We start from the raw sequence: 16,438 nt of genomic DNA, 5'->3' as shown, positions 1-16,438 counted from the left end.
ATCAAAGATTGCATCTTTGTGGCGTTTGTCGATTGTTTTTCGCACGGATTGTCAAAAAGAGTTCTTTGAAGGTTCGTATGAAATTCGATTGTTATCATCGTTGATATTTGTTGCTAAGTGTTAATCGCTTAGAGGTGAATATCACAAATCTTTGCTTGTTTTAAAAGATCGTGACAGCACAATCGATCCTTGTTCGATATTGAATTGAGGGCGCGATTCTAATAATCGTGTTTGCTTTCATTCGTACGAGGATTCGCATCACTCTATATGCTAGGGCTGTGCTTTGACTCGTTTACCGGCTCCAGGAGAGTCATCAGGTGGCGAGCTTGGGTACAGTTGCGACACATATATGAGCCAATGTATTGTAGTCAGGGATTCACCGCTCACCTAAGGGTGTGGATATCCTATATGATCTGATGTAATAATAGTGCATGGAATCTTTTGCCAGAGTATGAGATGTACGTTGGAGAAGGAGTTCTCCAATAGTACACGCGATGCCACTATTATATGTGTCACATAGTTATCGAATTATTATGCAACCCTCGATGAACCAATGGTTGCAGATTCGATCGGGATATATGAGATGAAGAGACCGTACTGTACGTTAATCATAATCGACTGGTTCTTGCAGGCACTATCAGTGATACCTAGGGGATCATGGGGCGATGCTACTAGACGCTCTTACCATGATCCGATGGGTGCAATCAGAAACGAGTTCTGACATTCTTGGTCAAGGTGTTGATGAAAAGAATGGGGCTAACTAGGGTAAGCCCTGAATAAAAGGTTATGTCCTGAATCACAAAGAGTTGTGAACCCACGACTAGTTGTATCCCCGAACCATTGAGTGTCACACAAGTACTGGATCGTTTGTTCCCGTTGAGAGAATAAATTTAAAGAGTTGAATTTATATTATGATATAGTAAATTGAAGTAGTTGAATTTATGATAATTAAATTTTGAAATAATAAATTCAATGAGTTGAATTTATAAGAAATAAGTTTGATATGATCAATCGATAAGCAGATAAATAATGTTTATAAAAGCTTATAGAAATTTAAGAGCATAACTGTTAAGACAGTCAAAGGAGTACACCTGTCTTATTTAGACATTGGTGATCTCGAGATTAAAGTGTGCATCATAATAACAAACAAGTTGAAATTGTCACATCGATGATATTGGATCGTCGATCGTGATTATGATGAGATTAATGTAATGGGAGCATGGATCGTGGGCTTGTAAGTGTATAAGCATATCATGCAAATTTATTAAAGCTCAAATGGAATTTAATAATTAATTATATTTTATTTGAGTTAAAATATAGCCCATTAAGTTTTTATTAAATATGGTATTGATTTATGCAATATGGAGATATTCATGATACCATAATTTTAAAACTTGCACACAAAGTAATATAATATTAATGCATGATATTTTCTAAATATATATAGATGCATTAATCGAGATTCACCATAAATGGAATGCTAATTTTTTGGAATATTTAATTAACTTAATTAATTTGATTAATTAAGTTAAGAAAATATTAGAAATAATAATGAGGATTATCATTCTTATTTTGACGTAAGGTGCATCCGAAAATCAAGGGGCAAGAAATTCATTATTCTCGGCTCTTCCTAATTCAAAAGTCTCTCGAAACACTTTTCTTTTGAAAAGAAAAATTCGTCATGATTATTGAGTCGATTTTTGGTGTTCTATCTCTTCGCAAAACATCTTCTAATTTTCTAGTGCAAATTAGAAGAGGAACAAATAATTCAGTCGTGGACCTGATTCGGAGATCAAAGAATGTTCGTAAGGATTTACAACAAGAGCTATGTCCGCTAATACCGGTGTAGTTGGAGCAAAGTGAATTACTGACTAAGGTATAAAATTCTAACGCTCTATGAATGTTTATTCTTAAAACCATACAAGCGCCCAAAGCAAAAAATATTTTGATTGTCAAATTTAATAAAAAATTTAAAATTCCGCTGCGTTTGGACATGTAGAAACCGAGATCCAACAGTGGTATCAGAGCCAAGTTTTTTCTAAATCGTATGGTTTGATATTGAATAATTTATTTCTAACTACGCAAGAAAATTTTTCAGAAAATTATAGCACCATTAAAAGATTATTTTTTTCCAGAAAACAAAAAAAAATATTTTCGTTTCTGCCCGGAACTGTTCCGGGCAGCCCGTGCGTGAGCACGGCCAGCACGAAGCGTGCGTGAGCACGGCCAGCACGAAGCGTGCGCGCAGAGAAGCCCAGCGCGCGCGCAGATTGCGCGCGCTGGGCGGCACAGCGTGGCGTGCGGATTGTCCGCACGCGGTGCGCCGCCAGCGCAGCGTGGCGTGCGGAACGTCCGCACGCGGCGCGCGCACAGGATTGCCGCCACTGCCCGAAACGTTCGGGCAGCGGGCGGGCAGTGCGGGCGGCTGCCAGGGATCGTCTCGGGAAGCGTGCTGAATGGTGGGCTTGAATTGTTTGGGCCCAGGGTGCAATTTTTTGATTTTTCAAATTTTTGGACAAAATTGAAATTTTTGAAAATTGGTTCAATTTTCATTTTGGAAAATTAATTTTTGGAAATTTAAAAATTTTCTTGTAAAATAAATAATTAGAATATGATTTTAATTATTTATGGTAAAATTGAGTTTTACAAGAAATCAATTATTATTGATTTAATTGAAAATTAAATAAAGGTGTTTATTTAATTTATTAAATTCTTTAATAATTGTGGTGGTTAGTGATAAAATTATTAGATATATGATTTATCAATTAATTAAATTGTTTAATTAAATTGATGTTAATATTTGATATTAAATGCATGAAGGATGATCGAGAGCCTTGAACAATGTGTTAGGTGTATGTTAGGATATTTTATTGTTCTATTCGTTTTTTTTAATATTTGATATTATTAAAGTGGGCCTGGTTTATGGCCCGTTCCCACCCCATGAGATGTGTCCCTTATGTGCCATGGCTATTTAAATGTAATTATTAGAAATAGTGGGAGATCAAGACTTGAAGATGGTGGGCCCGATGAACGAGATGAAGACATGTAAAATATTGGAAGCTCTTGTAATAGTTGCATTTGCATCCCTGCATTCACCTAGTTTTTGGACCTGGATCCATGTTTGGCTCACATGGATCTAATAGTGTTGGCGATCGATCATCCTTATTTATTGTTGAATGTCATATTATGATATATGCGATATATAGTAGTATGCATGTATGTATATTATTAGATAATATAGTTGCATGAATCCGGCAAACATACAAACTCGTGTCATGCGATTTTTAAATTAAAATGATGAGACAATTTTAAAATTAAAATCCCTCATTTTGAATATGATTCAAAATTTATATCAAACCGAAAAAGTAAAAATTAAAATAGTTTAATTTTTGCTTGCCTTCCATCAACCGTGGTTGCATGTTGATCGCTACCCGCGGACAGTGTCTGGCTCATATTATTGGGGAGGCCTGTACGCCGGAAAGCTGTGACTTCCACCGGACATATGTTGTGAATTGAGTGGAACTCCCATGACTTCGGCTCATATTATTGGAGGAACTCATAGCGACCGTCCACTACAATTCAATATTGATGGGTCGGTTTGACACGCGAAAATAAATGACGTCATATTATTGGGTCCTTATTAAACGTGAGGCAAAACACGCGGAGGTTGCATAGGGATGTAATTTGATTCTACCTTTTAGAAATTATAATTGGCTGATATTATTCGGGATTATAATTGGCTAATTGGACTCTACGTGCCCACTAAGGTTATACGATTTTCCTTTTTCATCAGAGGATGGTGAAAATGTCAAAATAGTGGGAGGGAGATTTATAAAATAAAATCCATATTTTATATCTTAAAATTATTTTAAAATAATTAGCAACCATTATTCTGTTTCCGTATCAGTATATTTTCGATTTCGTCACGTAATACATTTCTGTTATTAACAAGCTAATCAAATCTAATTTTCAAGACTGGTTGAGAAATTGTTCTGAATTCGGAGAAAATGACATACACACTAATGTCAGCCCTGCTGAACTGACAAAGCTTGCAAGATGGTAGGACCATATTATGCAAGCTAAAGTGTAACATGCTCGCTTCTATGTCAAATGAACTGTAGGGACAGTTTGAGGAAATTTTTAATGCGCAGACATTCGAATGCACGTGCAATAGTTGCATGGTGCATGAAACTATGCACACCACTTTCAAGGAACTCATGATTACACACATGCAAGACAGGGCTTTGGCCCATGAGGGTGGTGTACGTATGACTGAGCTTATTGAGAATGTGGTGGGCCAGGAATGTGTGATTCCTAACGAGTAAATTGATAACATCAATTTGTTGTCTTTCTCTTCCTCATTTGACGGGGTTATGGTGAACTTCAATTTGAATAAGATAGATGATAGCCTTGAAGAACTAGTCAATACGCTTATAACTTATGAGATCACCATAAAACAGGAAATTATTAGTTTTTCTTATGGGCCTCTCGTCAGACGAAAATGGCCCACAAGGTAAGGGAAAGAAATGTTCTGCCCCTCACAAGAAAAACAATCCCTATAAGAGGCAAACTCTGAAAGACACTTAAAAGACCTACAAAGCCCGATAAGTTAGAACATATTTATTTCACTGCAAGAAGTCCGGACATAAGAAATTATATGTGCCAGAAATGTTCTGGAAATGATAAGTGAATGTCCAAGTAAACATGATTTCAATAACAAACAAAAGAAAGTTAGATGATCCCAAATCTCACACAAATATGGCACGCTAGACTATGTCACATTTCCCAAAGAAGGATGCACAAACTAGTGGGAGAAGGCATGTTTGACTTGTCAAAAATAAATTCTCTACTTACTTGTGAGTTCTGTCTAAAATGAAAAATGACCAAGACTCCATTCGATGGAAACGTGGAACGTGCGCATGGTCTATTGGATTTGATCCATACAGACATTTGTGGCCCGCTAAGTGTTAGCACAAAATATGGGCAATCCTACTTCATTACCTTTACTGATGACCATTCGAGGTATGAGTATGTTTATTTGATAAAACACAAATCTGAACCATTTGAAAAGTTCAAAGAGTTCAGATCTGAAGTAGAAAATCAGCTGGAAAGAAGTATTAAGGCACTTCGATCTGATCGAGGTGGAGAATACTTAAGTGCTGAATTTTTGGGTTATCTAAAAGAGAATGAGATTCTCTCACAGTTAACTCCATCAACGACACCACAATTGAATGGTGCTTCTGAATGTCGAAATCGAACCTTGATGGACATGGTTCGATCCATGATGGGATTCACTGAATTGCCTACATCGTTTTGGGGCTTTGCGCTTGAAACTACGGCAATGTTGTTGATTAATGTCCATACTAAAGCAGTTGATAAAACACCATATGAGATATGGATGGGAAAAACTCCCAAATATTCTTACGAGAGAATATGGGGATGTCCTGCTTACGTGAAACAGACAGTGGGAGACAAATTGGATAGTAGATCCACTTTGTGCTAATTTATAGGACTGTTGGATATTATTTCTATCATCCCAATGAAGCAAAAATGTTTGTTTCAAGAAATGCCACCTTTTTGGAAAGAGAATTTCTATTAGATAGAAAAGGAAAGATGATAGAACTTGAAGAAATTCAAGATACTCCCTCAACTATAGTAGTTGAACCTAATTTCCAACAACCAGTAGTTGAAGTACAAGCTCCTAGAAGGTCTGATAGGGTTATTAGACCGCCTGCAAGATATACGCTTCTTCATGAACAAAGCCACGATGAGCATTGTGTTGGATGTGATCCAATGAACTTTGAAGAAGTAATATCTGATACTGATTCAACCAAATGGCTTGAAGCCATGCAGTCAGAAATGGACTCTATGTATTCAAACAAAGTCTGGACATTAGTGGATTAACCTGAGGGAATTGTTCCCATAGGGTGCAAATGGATCTACAAAAGAAAGTTTGGGGCGAATGGGAAGGTAGTGATCTTCAAAGCAAGGCTGGTTGCAAAAGATTATACTCAAAGGTAAGGAGTTGACTATGAGAAAACTTTTTCACCAGTTGATATGTTTAAGTCCATTAGAATACTACTAGCCATAGCATCATGCTATGACTATGAGATATGAAAATGGATGTAAAGACTGCATTTCTCAATGGAGACATCATAGAAGAAATTTATATGTCTCAACCTGAGGGATACACATCAATAGGAAGTAAACATAAGGTATGCAAACTTCAGAGATCAATATATGGTCTCAAGCAGGAGTCAAGGAGTTGGAACCTCAAATTTGATAGCACTATCAAAGAGTTTGGTTTTGCTAAGAATCCTGAGGAACCATGCGTGTACAAGAAAGTTAGTGGGAGTGTAGTGACATTCCTGGTACTTTATGTTGATGATATCTTGTTCATTGGGAATGATGTAGGATTATTGCAATCAAATAAAGTATGTTTAGCAAGTAAATTCTCCATGAAAGACATGGGTGAAGCATCCTATGTATTGTGAATACAAATCTATAAAGATAGATCAAAAAAGATGTTGGGGCTCACCCAAGCCACCTATATCGATACCATTATAAAGCGATTCTCTATGGAAGAGTCCAAGAGAGGATACTTACCAATGTGTCATGGTGTTACTCTATCTAAGGCAGTGTGTCCCAAAACTGATGAAGAGATAGAGATGATGACTTGTATTCCATATGCGTCAGCCATTGGTAGTATCATATATGGTATGATATCGACGCGTCCTGATGTTGCTTATGCTTTGAGTGTTACAAGCAGATGTCAGGCGAACCCTGGTCCAATGCATTGGAAGGCCGTGAAAGACATTCTTAAGTACTTGAGAAGGACTAAGAACTTGTTCATGGTCTATGGGGGTGGAGAATTAAAATTGGAAGGCTACACTGATTCTAGCTTCCAATGTTATGTAGATGATTCGAAATCGACCTCTGGCTTTGTATTCATGCTTAATGGTGCGGCTGTCTCTTGGAAAGGTTCCAAGAAAGACACCGTTGCGGATTCCACTACTGAAGCTGAATACATTGTTGCATCTGATGCAGCAAAAGAGGTAGTTTGGATGAGGAATCTTGTCCAAGAGTTGGGCGTTATTCCTAATGAAGTTGATCCAGTCCCGTTGTACTGGGACAACACTGGTGCCGTTGCGCAAGCAAAGGAACCAAGGTCTCATCAGCGATCCAAACCTGTACTGAGGAAGTTCCACATCATACGGGAGATTGTGGGAAGAGGAGACATATCGGTCGAAAGAGTCCCCTCTGCAGATAATGTTGCTGATCCATATACATAACTCTTGCCAGGACCATTGTTTGAGAAGCATCGCGAAGAAATGGGATTAAAGTTAAGGGTATTTGGCTCTAGGGCAAGTGGGAGATTGTTAGAGTAGATGCCCTACAAGCCAACAGTTGGCTAGGAAATTTATTGACTCAAGTGAAATAAACAATCTTTATTTTAATATAATTTAATTTTTTATGGTCTTGTTATACTTTATCTGTATACTCATGCAAACAGCATAGATAAAGTCCTTGATTATGCTTTAATACAAATGAATCGTAATTCGATGTTGAAACTCATTTGTAAACACTGCATATTCTAAATTCGTTCCTAGTCGATTCAGCTGCCTAAAACAGGGATAAAGGTCGCTTGAGCTCGAGACTAGCATATGTGATGTTGTGTACTGCGTTACTTGGTAAGGGCATGGAGATGTCCAAACATGCAGATGAGTAGTGTGAAGACCATGCACTTTGGAAGTGCACCAATTGTGGAGGAACTCATACAGCCAAACTCACTCCATTTCAGCATAAATCTCGAGTGAGCACCTTGAACCAAAAAGTGGCCACATTCATCCGGGAGAGGTTAGTGCAATCACCCATTGATTAAGCCATCAGCGTCATTCGTGGAGCCATCAACGCAGCGTCATTTGTGGAGCGACTTCAGAGCTTACCTTGTAGCAGATTATTCGTGCCTATAAAAAGGAAGGCTCCTCATTCGAAACTTGCACATCCAAATTCTCGGAATCCTCTCTAGCAGCACCGTATTCTCGAAGCTCTTCGCCCTCTAGTAACAAAGCTCTGCCGCAATCTCACCGTTCACGTTTACGTTTCTTTGAGCAGTCAGAATACAGTAAGTGGGCTTTTGCTATATATCTTTCTTTGTAAGTGGGTTCTTGATACTATTTTATTTGGCACACTTATTTCTTTTTAAGTGGGCATAATATGTTTCGAAAATAAATTAAACATGACTTTGAAAATTCGGTCGGCGTGATATATTCATTTCCATTTGGTATTGAAATCCCTTGAATTGTTCTTTGTTCGATATCAGTTAAATATGTGAAAGCATGTTTGAATTTTTTTGAAATGCACTGTAATGACTCGATTTAGAAATGGTAAAGGAAATTCCGAACTTTGATATACTTTGTTTAGGCCCTGATGCGGTGGGTTATAATAACCGTTCCTTTGGCCTCGCCCCTTAGAGGAGTAACATATAGGGGACTGATCAGTAAAAAAAAAACCATAGAAAATGAGATGATTTTCTAGTGCTATATTCGTATTTGTGTTAGTATTTGATTCAACATGCTTAATATTGAAATTTTGATAATTTATTCATATGAATATCCTCGATAATTGTCATGCGCGATCGGCCCCCATTTACTGAGTATTTCTCCAAAATACTCACCCCTTACTTTCCCACCCAGATAAGAATGAGAATCAAATTGAGGATGAGGAGCAAGACTACTTTTGGGGATGGTGATGAAGCAGTCTAATTCGGGACCCGTCGATTATTCTGTCTTATGATTTCAGTATCGTGTATTTACGCTTCCGCATGTTTCTATTTCTTTTGAGTTGTAAAGACAGTGAACTTTTGGGAAATTTATGATAATAAACTTGTTTCGGTTTATGATGTACTACGAGACTAGTTGTTTTTCGATCGTGTGGTTGTTAAACAACGCCGGTGTCATAACCCGGTCTCGGGGCGTGACATTTAAGTGGTATCAGAGCCGCCAGGTTCATAATCCGGTTGGGGAAGGAAATTGTCAAAAAAAAAAAAAAAAATTCGGCGGAATTTTATAAATCGGCCAATGCTATCCCCTCCGAAACGTCCCAACGATCAAGACTCGTTTAGGAGCTACAGCGCGAAATCGCGAAATTCCTTCGTTTAGGCCTCCGAAACCTCGATTTTGCCGTTTTAGGAAAGTTTTGTAACTCCTATAACTTTTCGTAGGAAACTCCGAATTCGATTCCGTCAACTGTTCTGGAATCCTCTCGACATGTGCTTCGAATCCATATGTCTATCCCGAAACTTTCCATTTTTGGAAATTTTCGAAAAGTTTTATTTATTTTCCTTTATTTGACTCTATATGACTCTGATATTTTATTCTGGCCTATTTTTGATATTCTGAGCATTTCTCTTTTTCCAGGAAATGGCTCGTATACGTTTAACTGCCCGTAAGAGTGTAGCTTCGATTACTCATAGAGAGACGTTCCAGCTAGACAGTCCCCGACCTCGCCCGCGCGCTCAGTCTCCTATACGTTTAGATGATTTGGCTCTAGCACGCCACGATAGGACGGTTAGGAGGCTGAGAGCTAGCAATCTGGAGATGAGGAAGCAAGTGGAGGATCTGACTACCAAGCTATTGGCAGCAGAAAAGAGGATCGATCAGGTATATGAGATGTTCCAACTCGTTAATGAAGATAACGGCGAACTGCGAGAGTCATTACAACTGACGAGGGGCCAAACCAAACAAGCTATGGATGAATTGGACCGATGTACCGTAGAATTGGCTGAAGCTCGTCACGCACGGGTAAGAGATAAGGAGAGAATGGAAGAGTCCTGGAAGGTGGTCATGCAATTGTCAGAAAATAACCAAAGGCTATCAAAGGAGATAGACGAAAGAAAGGCAAGAGAAAAGGCACTCATCCAGAAGGATCAAGCAAACTGCGCGCGTGCAAAGAATGAGTTGGACAACGCGATAGGGAAGATTGTGACTCATAGGGAACAGATTGCTGAATTAGAATCGGAGAATCAAGACCTGCAGATGCAGCTGGCAGAGTTTTTAGACCCGGATGTGCCGGAGGAGGATTCCGAGGAGGAAGAAGCCCCACCTGACGTAGCCGTGGGGAATGGAGAGATAGCAGATTAGAATATTTTAGTGAACCATTTTAGTTTATTTTCGTTGTTGCTATTCCAGTAAATCCCCATTCAGTTGTTTATGTTTATTTGAGAAATCAATAAAAGTTGTTATTTCGATTACTTGTTGGCGTCAATTTATTTTCGCACAAATTATTCAATGAATTCTATCAGTTTGTGCAACAAATATCTTAGAAACTTGTACGCTTGTAGGAGATGGCCGGAAGACCTCCCCGAAACAATCGCAACCCGCGATACGCAAACGTTAACAACCGCAACAACAATGAGGAAGATCCGAATGCTGACGACAATCCACCTCCCAGAGTGGGCCTGAGCCAAGTAGATTTAATGGCTATAGCCACCATAGTGGCAACAACTATCCATGGTTTGGGAAACCCCAATGGTAACGGTAATCAGCAGCCACAACCACCACGGGCACAGAATGGGATCAAGTATCATTATGAGTCCCTTCGTAAGAACCGTTGCCCAGTGTTCAAGGGAGACGCCGACCCTGAGAGTAGCCAGAGTTGGTTGAAAAGCGTGGAAACCCAACTGCGACTGCTAGAGATACCTGAGGCACTTAAGGTAGAGGTGATAGTGCCATTCCTGGAGGATAAGGCAAGCAAGTGGTGGGAAACCGTCTCACCTACCCTGACAGCCGCCGGAGCAATCACTTGGCAACAATTCAGAGATGTCTTTCTCAAACAGTATTTCTCAGCAGAAGTCAGGCTTCAGAAACTGAGCGAGTTTGAGAACTTCTCGCAAACTCTAGACATGTCAGTGGTAGATTACACCTCCCAATTCATTGACCTTGGAACTTATGCCCCGACAATCATGGCAGATGAAGTTCTAAAGATGCACAAATACAAGAAGGGTTTGATCAGCCGTATCCAGTCATCCTTAGCAGTTTACCAACCTACAAGCTTTGCTGATTTAATGGGAGCAGCGATAAGAGCTGAGACGGATATCAAGCGTCGGGAGAACGAGAACAAGAATAAGAGACCTCTTACTGGACAGTCATCTCAAGGGAAGCCACCATTCAAGAGACTGAATCAGTCCAGTGGACCCTTCAAAGGTGCTTTGTCCCACCCAACTTACCAAGAACCAAAGATGTGCCCCAAATGTAATAATCGTCATTCTGGAGAATGCCACCGACAGACGGGAGCATGTTTCAATTGTGGGAAATTAGGGCATCGAATTGCTAACTGCCCCGAGCCATTGAAGAGAAGTACCAAGCCTAATGCTGATGCTAACCTCAACAAGCCAAGGGAGAATAAGCCCAACGCTCGTGTGTTTGCAATAACCCAAGAAGAAGCAGATGATGCAAACGATGTCGTGGCAGGTACCATTTTTGTCAATGAAATGCCAACTTATGTGTTATTTGATAGTGGTGCTACTCATTCATTTATATCTAAGAGGTTCACTAAGAAACTAGGGCTTACGCCTGAATTACTAGTTGAACCATTTAGAGTAGCGACTCCTACTAGTAAGACAGTCGAAACACATAGAGTGCACCGAAAGTGAAATCTGTATCAATGAGCACCTATTCCAAGCAGAATTGATACAACTGAACATGGTGGAGTTCGATATCATCTTAGGAATGGATTGGTTAGCAAGAAACAATGCGATGGTAGATTGCAAGGGAAAGAGTGTTAGGCTCCGAACCCCGAACCAAAAAGAGGTCGTGTATCATGGCAAATCCAAGGAACGGAAGTCACTTCTTTCCGCATCCCAAGCATGGAAAGCCATGAAATCTGGAGCAGATATCTATCTAGCAACGGTTAACGCAGTAAAGGAAGAAATTGAACTTAAACCGGGGGACATCCCTATCGTGCGAGATTTCCCAGACGTCTTTCCAGAGGAACTACCAGGGACAGTCCCGGATCGAGAAATTGAGTTCGAAATCAATTTAGTGCCCGAAGCGGCACCCATCTCCAAGGCACCATACAGAATGGCACCAGCTGAACTTAAGGAGCTAAAGGAACAACTTCAAGAATTGCTAGACAAAAAGCAGATTCGACCAAGTGCGTCTCCATGGGGAGCTCCAGTACTTTTTGTCAAGAAGAAAGATGGGAGCATGAGACTGTGCATTGACTATAGGGATAGTGCCATTGGCTTACATAAGCTTCTTCATTCAAAATGCCGTTCAAAAAGGCACTTTTCACATCCATTTGATATAGTTTTATGTCCATGTGACAAGCGATAGCAAGTAAAAGTCGGACTGACTCAATCCGGGCAACAGGGGCAAATGTCTCATCAAAATCAATTCCTTCAATTTGAGTATACCCTTGAGCAACTAACCTAGCTTTATTTCTCACAACAATCCCAGATTCATCAGTTTTGTTTTTAAAAATCCATTTGGTTCCAATAACATTCACATTATCAGGTCTGGGAACCAAATCCCACACATCATTCCTAACAAATTGTTCAAGTTCCTCATGCATCGCATCAACCCAAAATTCATCTTTTAAGGCTTCATTTATATTTTTGGTTTCAATGAGCGAAACAAAACAAGAATGGCTTACTTGAGAGTATACGGAAGTCATGCATACTAGACCCATCATTTTCCGATAATCTACCTTCTCCTTTCTTCTAGTTTGCATTCCTCCAAATGCTTCTCCAATGATCTGAGATGATGGATGATTTTTCTGAATCTTACTGGGAATATCAATCCCTTCATTGGTTACAACATCATCATTTTCAGTATATTCTTCTGGTTCATCATTTGATTCTGCCAGTGCAGGTGTTGTCTCAGGTGTTACAACACCGGGTGCAACATCTGTGTTAGGCAGTGTCTCACTTATGTTCAGTAGCCCATCAATATCGTTCTCGATTGTTTTTCCCGTTAGATTTGCAAGATCGTCAAAAACAACGTTAATAGATTCCATAGCTATTCTTGTTCTGAGATTATACACGCGATATGCACGACTATTGGATGAATAACCAAGAAATAAACACTTGTCACTTTTAGAGTCAAACTTTGCAAGATGGTCTCGGTCATTCAAAACATAACATACACACCCAAAAACATGAAAGTACTTCAGGTTTGGCCTCTTTCCCATGATGATTTCATAGGATGTCATAGTAGAACCACTCCTTAAGTACACACGGTTTGAAATATGACATGCTGTGTTTAAGGCCTCGGCCCAAAATCGTTTTGAAATATTCTTTGAACTCAACATGATCCTAGCCATTTCTTGCAGTGTCCTATTCTTCCTTTCGGCTATTCCATTTTGTTGAGGAGTCTTAGGGGCCGAAAACTCATGAGTTATCCCTCTCTTTTCACAAAATGATATAAAGTGTGAGTTTTCAAATTCTTTACCATGATCGGTCCTTATCTTACCAACCCTCAAATCATGTAGATTAGTAATCTTAGCATGTAATATCTTAAAAACAGCAAATGTGTCGGATTTTTCTCTAAGAAAACTTACCCATGTAAAGCGAGAGAAATCATCCACACAAACACATGAATACTTCTTACCTCCAAGGCTTTCCACTTCCATTGGACCCATAAGATCCATGTACAAGAGTTCAAGACACCGTGTTGTCCCAAAGTGTTGTAACACTTGATGGGGAACACGTGTTTGCTTACCCTTTTGACATGCACCACAACATAAGGAATTCCAGAGGATAAAATAGGCATACATCTCACAGCATCGTACTTACCAAGGTTCTTTAATGTCTTGAAGTTTGCATGACCCAATTTTTGATGCCACAAGTTTAGTTCACTTACTTTTGAATGATTGCACACAGGGTCCTCTCCAAGTTGATAACAATTGTCAGCCGACCTTGTACCTGTCAAAATACATGTATCAGTATTATCAAAAACTTCACAATTGTCTTTATCAAACTTAACATGTAAACCATCATCACAAAGTTGACTTATGCTTATTAAGTTTGAGTTAAGTCCTTCGACATAAAGCACATTGTGTAGACTAGGCAGTCCATCAACATTCAAGGTCCCTTTGCCAGCTATTCTTCCTTTAGCACCTCCACCATATGTCACATGACCATTCCTTAGTTCAACATAGTCAGTCAAATAGTCTTTAGAACCTGTCATGTGGCGTGAACAGCCACTGTCAAAGTACCATATTCCTGCAATGTTAGTTTTTAACGAAGTATAAATAACAGAACATTGAATATTAGCCTTTGGCACCCAAACCCTTTTTACCGATGGTTTCCTACTGGCAGTGTTACGCAGGATGTTGTACAACACCTGTGGCAACACCTGTTCAGATTCCCATCTTTTGTAGTCATCTCTCAGTTTAAAACAGTAGGGTTTGATATGACCAGGTCTAAAGCAATAGTGGCAGATAAAGTGGCGTTTTCTGGACTTGGACTTCTTTGTAGATATTTGTCTCTTTGATGAAACACCTTTTTCAGTGTATGTAGCATTCGAGATTTCAGCACTTCCTTTGACAAAGACAGTTGGTTTTCTTTCAGTGTTGGAAGACTCTCCTATTTCAAATTGGTGATTCGTATAACCAAGTCCAGCTTTGTCATTCTTTCCAATCATCAAGAGTGAATCAAGTTTGGATGAACTTGAATTAAGCTTCGCAAGAATTTGAGTTGCTTCTCCAAGCTCTTCCTTGACTTTGCATAATTCCAGATCTTTCTTACTTAAGATTACTTCAAGTCGTGATACTTGTGACTTCAGCTCAGTGTTCTCTTCGGAGAGAATTGCATTCACTTTATTTCTTTTGATCCAGTCTTCATACAATTCTTCATACATTGTCTGCACACTTTCCAGAGTGACTTCATCATCATCTACTTCTTGGTTTTCAGACTGACTTGATTCACCAAGGGTTGTAGAATTAAGACACACTGAATTTGAAGAGATGTTGCGACCAGGTATTGCAACACCTGTGGCAACACCCAAAGGATTGATTTGCATTGAACGCTTCTCCTTGATCACAGCAGACAACGATGTGTGATTTTCAGATTCATTTGATCCTTGATCATCATCAGACTCTTCATCACTCAAAGTGATAGTCATGCCTTTGTTTCTCCGAAGTCGATTGGCACACTCATTGGCATAGTGTCCAAATCCAGAACACTCTCTGCATTGTACTGAGTCCAAATTTCTGACATTTGATTGGATTTGCAATTCAGTTTTTGGTCGAAATTGTCCTTTCATAGGAGTAAACTTTTGAGCTTTTGCAGAAGTGGTGATATTGGGCAACACAGATTTTTGCCCAATTTTCTTCTTCTCTCTCATTTTCTTCAAGTAATCACCGAATTTTTTAGTAATTAGAGAGATAGAATCTTCACCTAAATTAGATTCATTCACTTCTTTAGATATTTGAAGGATTTCATCATAAGAGTCAGTTGAAACTTCAAGGGCGATTGTCTTCCCTTTATCCTTCTTTTGTAAATCAAGATTCATCTCAAAAGTTCTGAGGGAACTCATTAATTCATCCAAGTTGATTGTTGAAGTGTCTTTAGATTCTTCAATTGCACAAACTTTGACATTAAATTTCTCAGGTAGAGATCTTAAAACTTTGTTCACCAATCTTTCATTGGACATGGGATCTCCAAGACTGTGAGCTTCATTAGAAAGTTGTCTCAACCGGCTATCATACTCAAGAATAGACTCCTTGTCCTCCATTCTCAGGCTTTCAAATTTTGATGCCACCATCCTTAGCCTAGTTTTACGCACACTCTCGGATCCTTCACAATGTTTCTGAAGTATATCCCAAGCTTCTTTGGCACAAACACAATTGGTGATTAAATTAAACATCCTTGTGTCAACAGACGAGAATATAGCACTGAGAGCCTTGGAATTAAAATCTGACGTTTGCACTTCATCGATTGTCCATGTACTTTCAGGTTTGAGCCGAGTGTCTCCATTAGCATCCTCAATCTTTGGTGGACTCCAACCATCAAGTACACGCTGCCAAGCTCTTTCTTCAATTGATTTAATAAAAACCCTCATCTTTACTTTCCAAAATGCATAGTTTGATCCATCCAATACGGGAGGTCTAAAAACAGTGTTTGTTGATGCTTCCATGATCCTTGATCACCTGGAAAACAAAACAAAACAGGATCTCACTTAGTAGCGTCAAGTGGAGGCTCTGATACCACTTGTCAGTTTCGTTTCCACAGGGTGAATGAGATGAAGGTGAGTGTTGTGTGTATTAGAATGTAGGTGTTGTGCGTAGGTGTTGTAACACCCACGACAACATGCAGCGGAAATTATAGTTTTAACACATTAACACACAACTGGAATGACAATAATACGAGATACGAGAGATAAATTATGCACAAGTATTTTGTGCGGTGCCTCAGGGCAAAATAATTCACTAGAAA

At 39.3% G+C, this 16,438-nt stretch overlaps 2 protein-coding genes across 2 annotated transcripts; one reads left to right on the top strand and one right to left on the bottom strand.

The window, feature by feature from the left end:
• The first annotated feature begins 10,345 nt into the window (after nt 1-10,345).
• On the top strand, nt 10,346-11,653 carry LOC142556848 (uncharacterized). The gene has a single exon (XM_075668350.1). The coding sequence runs from the start codon at nt 10,346-10,348 to the stop codon at nt 11,651-11,653; it is 1,308 nt and encodes a 435-aa protein (XP_075524465.1).
• Nucleotides 11,654-11,896: 243 nt separating this feature from the next.
• LOC142556847 (uncharacterized) lies at nt 11,897-16,139 on the bottom strand. The gene is made up of 5 exons (XM_075668349.1): nt 14,012-16,139; nt 13,722-13,924; nt 12,655-13,407; nt 12,239-12,564; nt 11,897-12,104 (listed from the first exon to the last, which is right to left on the bottom strand). The coding sequence occupies exons 1-5, from the start codon at nt 16,137-16,139 to the stop codon at nt 11,897-11,899; spliced, it is 3,618 nt and encodes a 1,205-aa protein (XP_075524464.1).
• Between the last annotated feature and the right edge of the window lie 299 nt (nt 16,140-16,438).

Source organism: Primulina tabacum, chromosome 9 (assembly GCF_025594145.1).
Source record: "Primulina tabacum isolate GXHZ01 chromosome 9, ASM2559414v2, whole genome shotgun sequence".
NCBI lineage: Eukaryota > Viridiplantae > Streptophyta > Magnoliopsida > Lamiales > Gesneriaceae > Primulina > Primulina tabacum.
The sequence above is the reverse complement of the archived record's forward strand: the minus strand, read 5'-3'. Positions and strand labels throughout refer to the sequence as shown.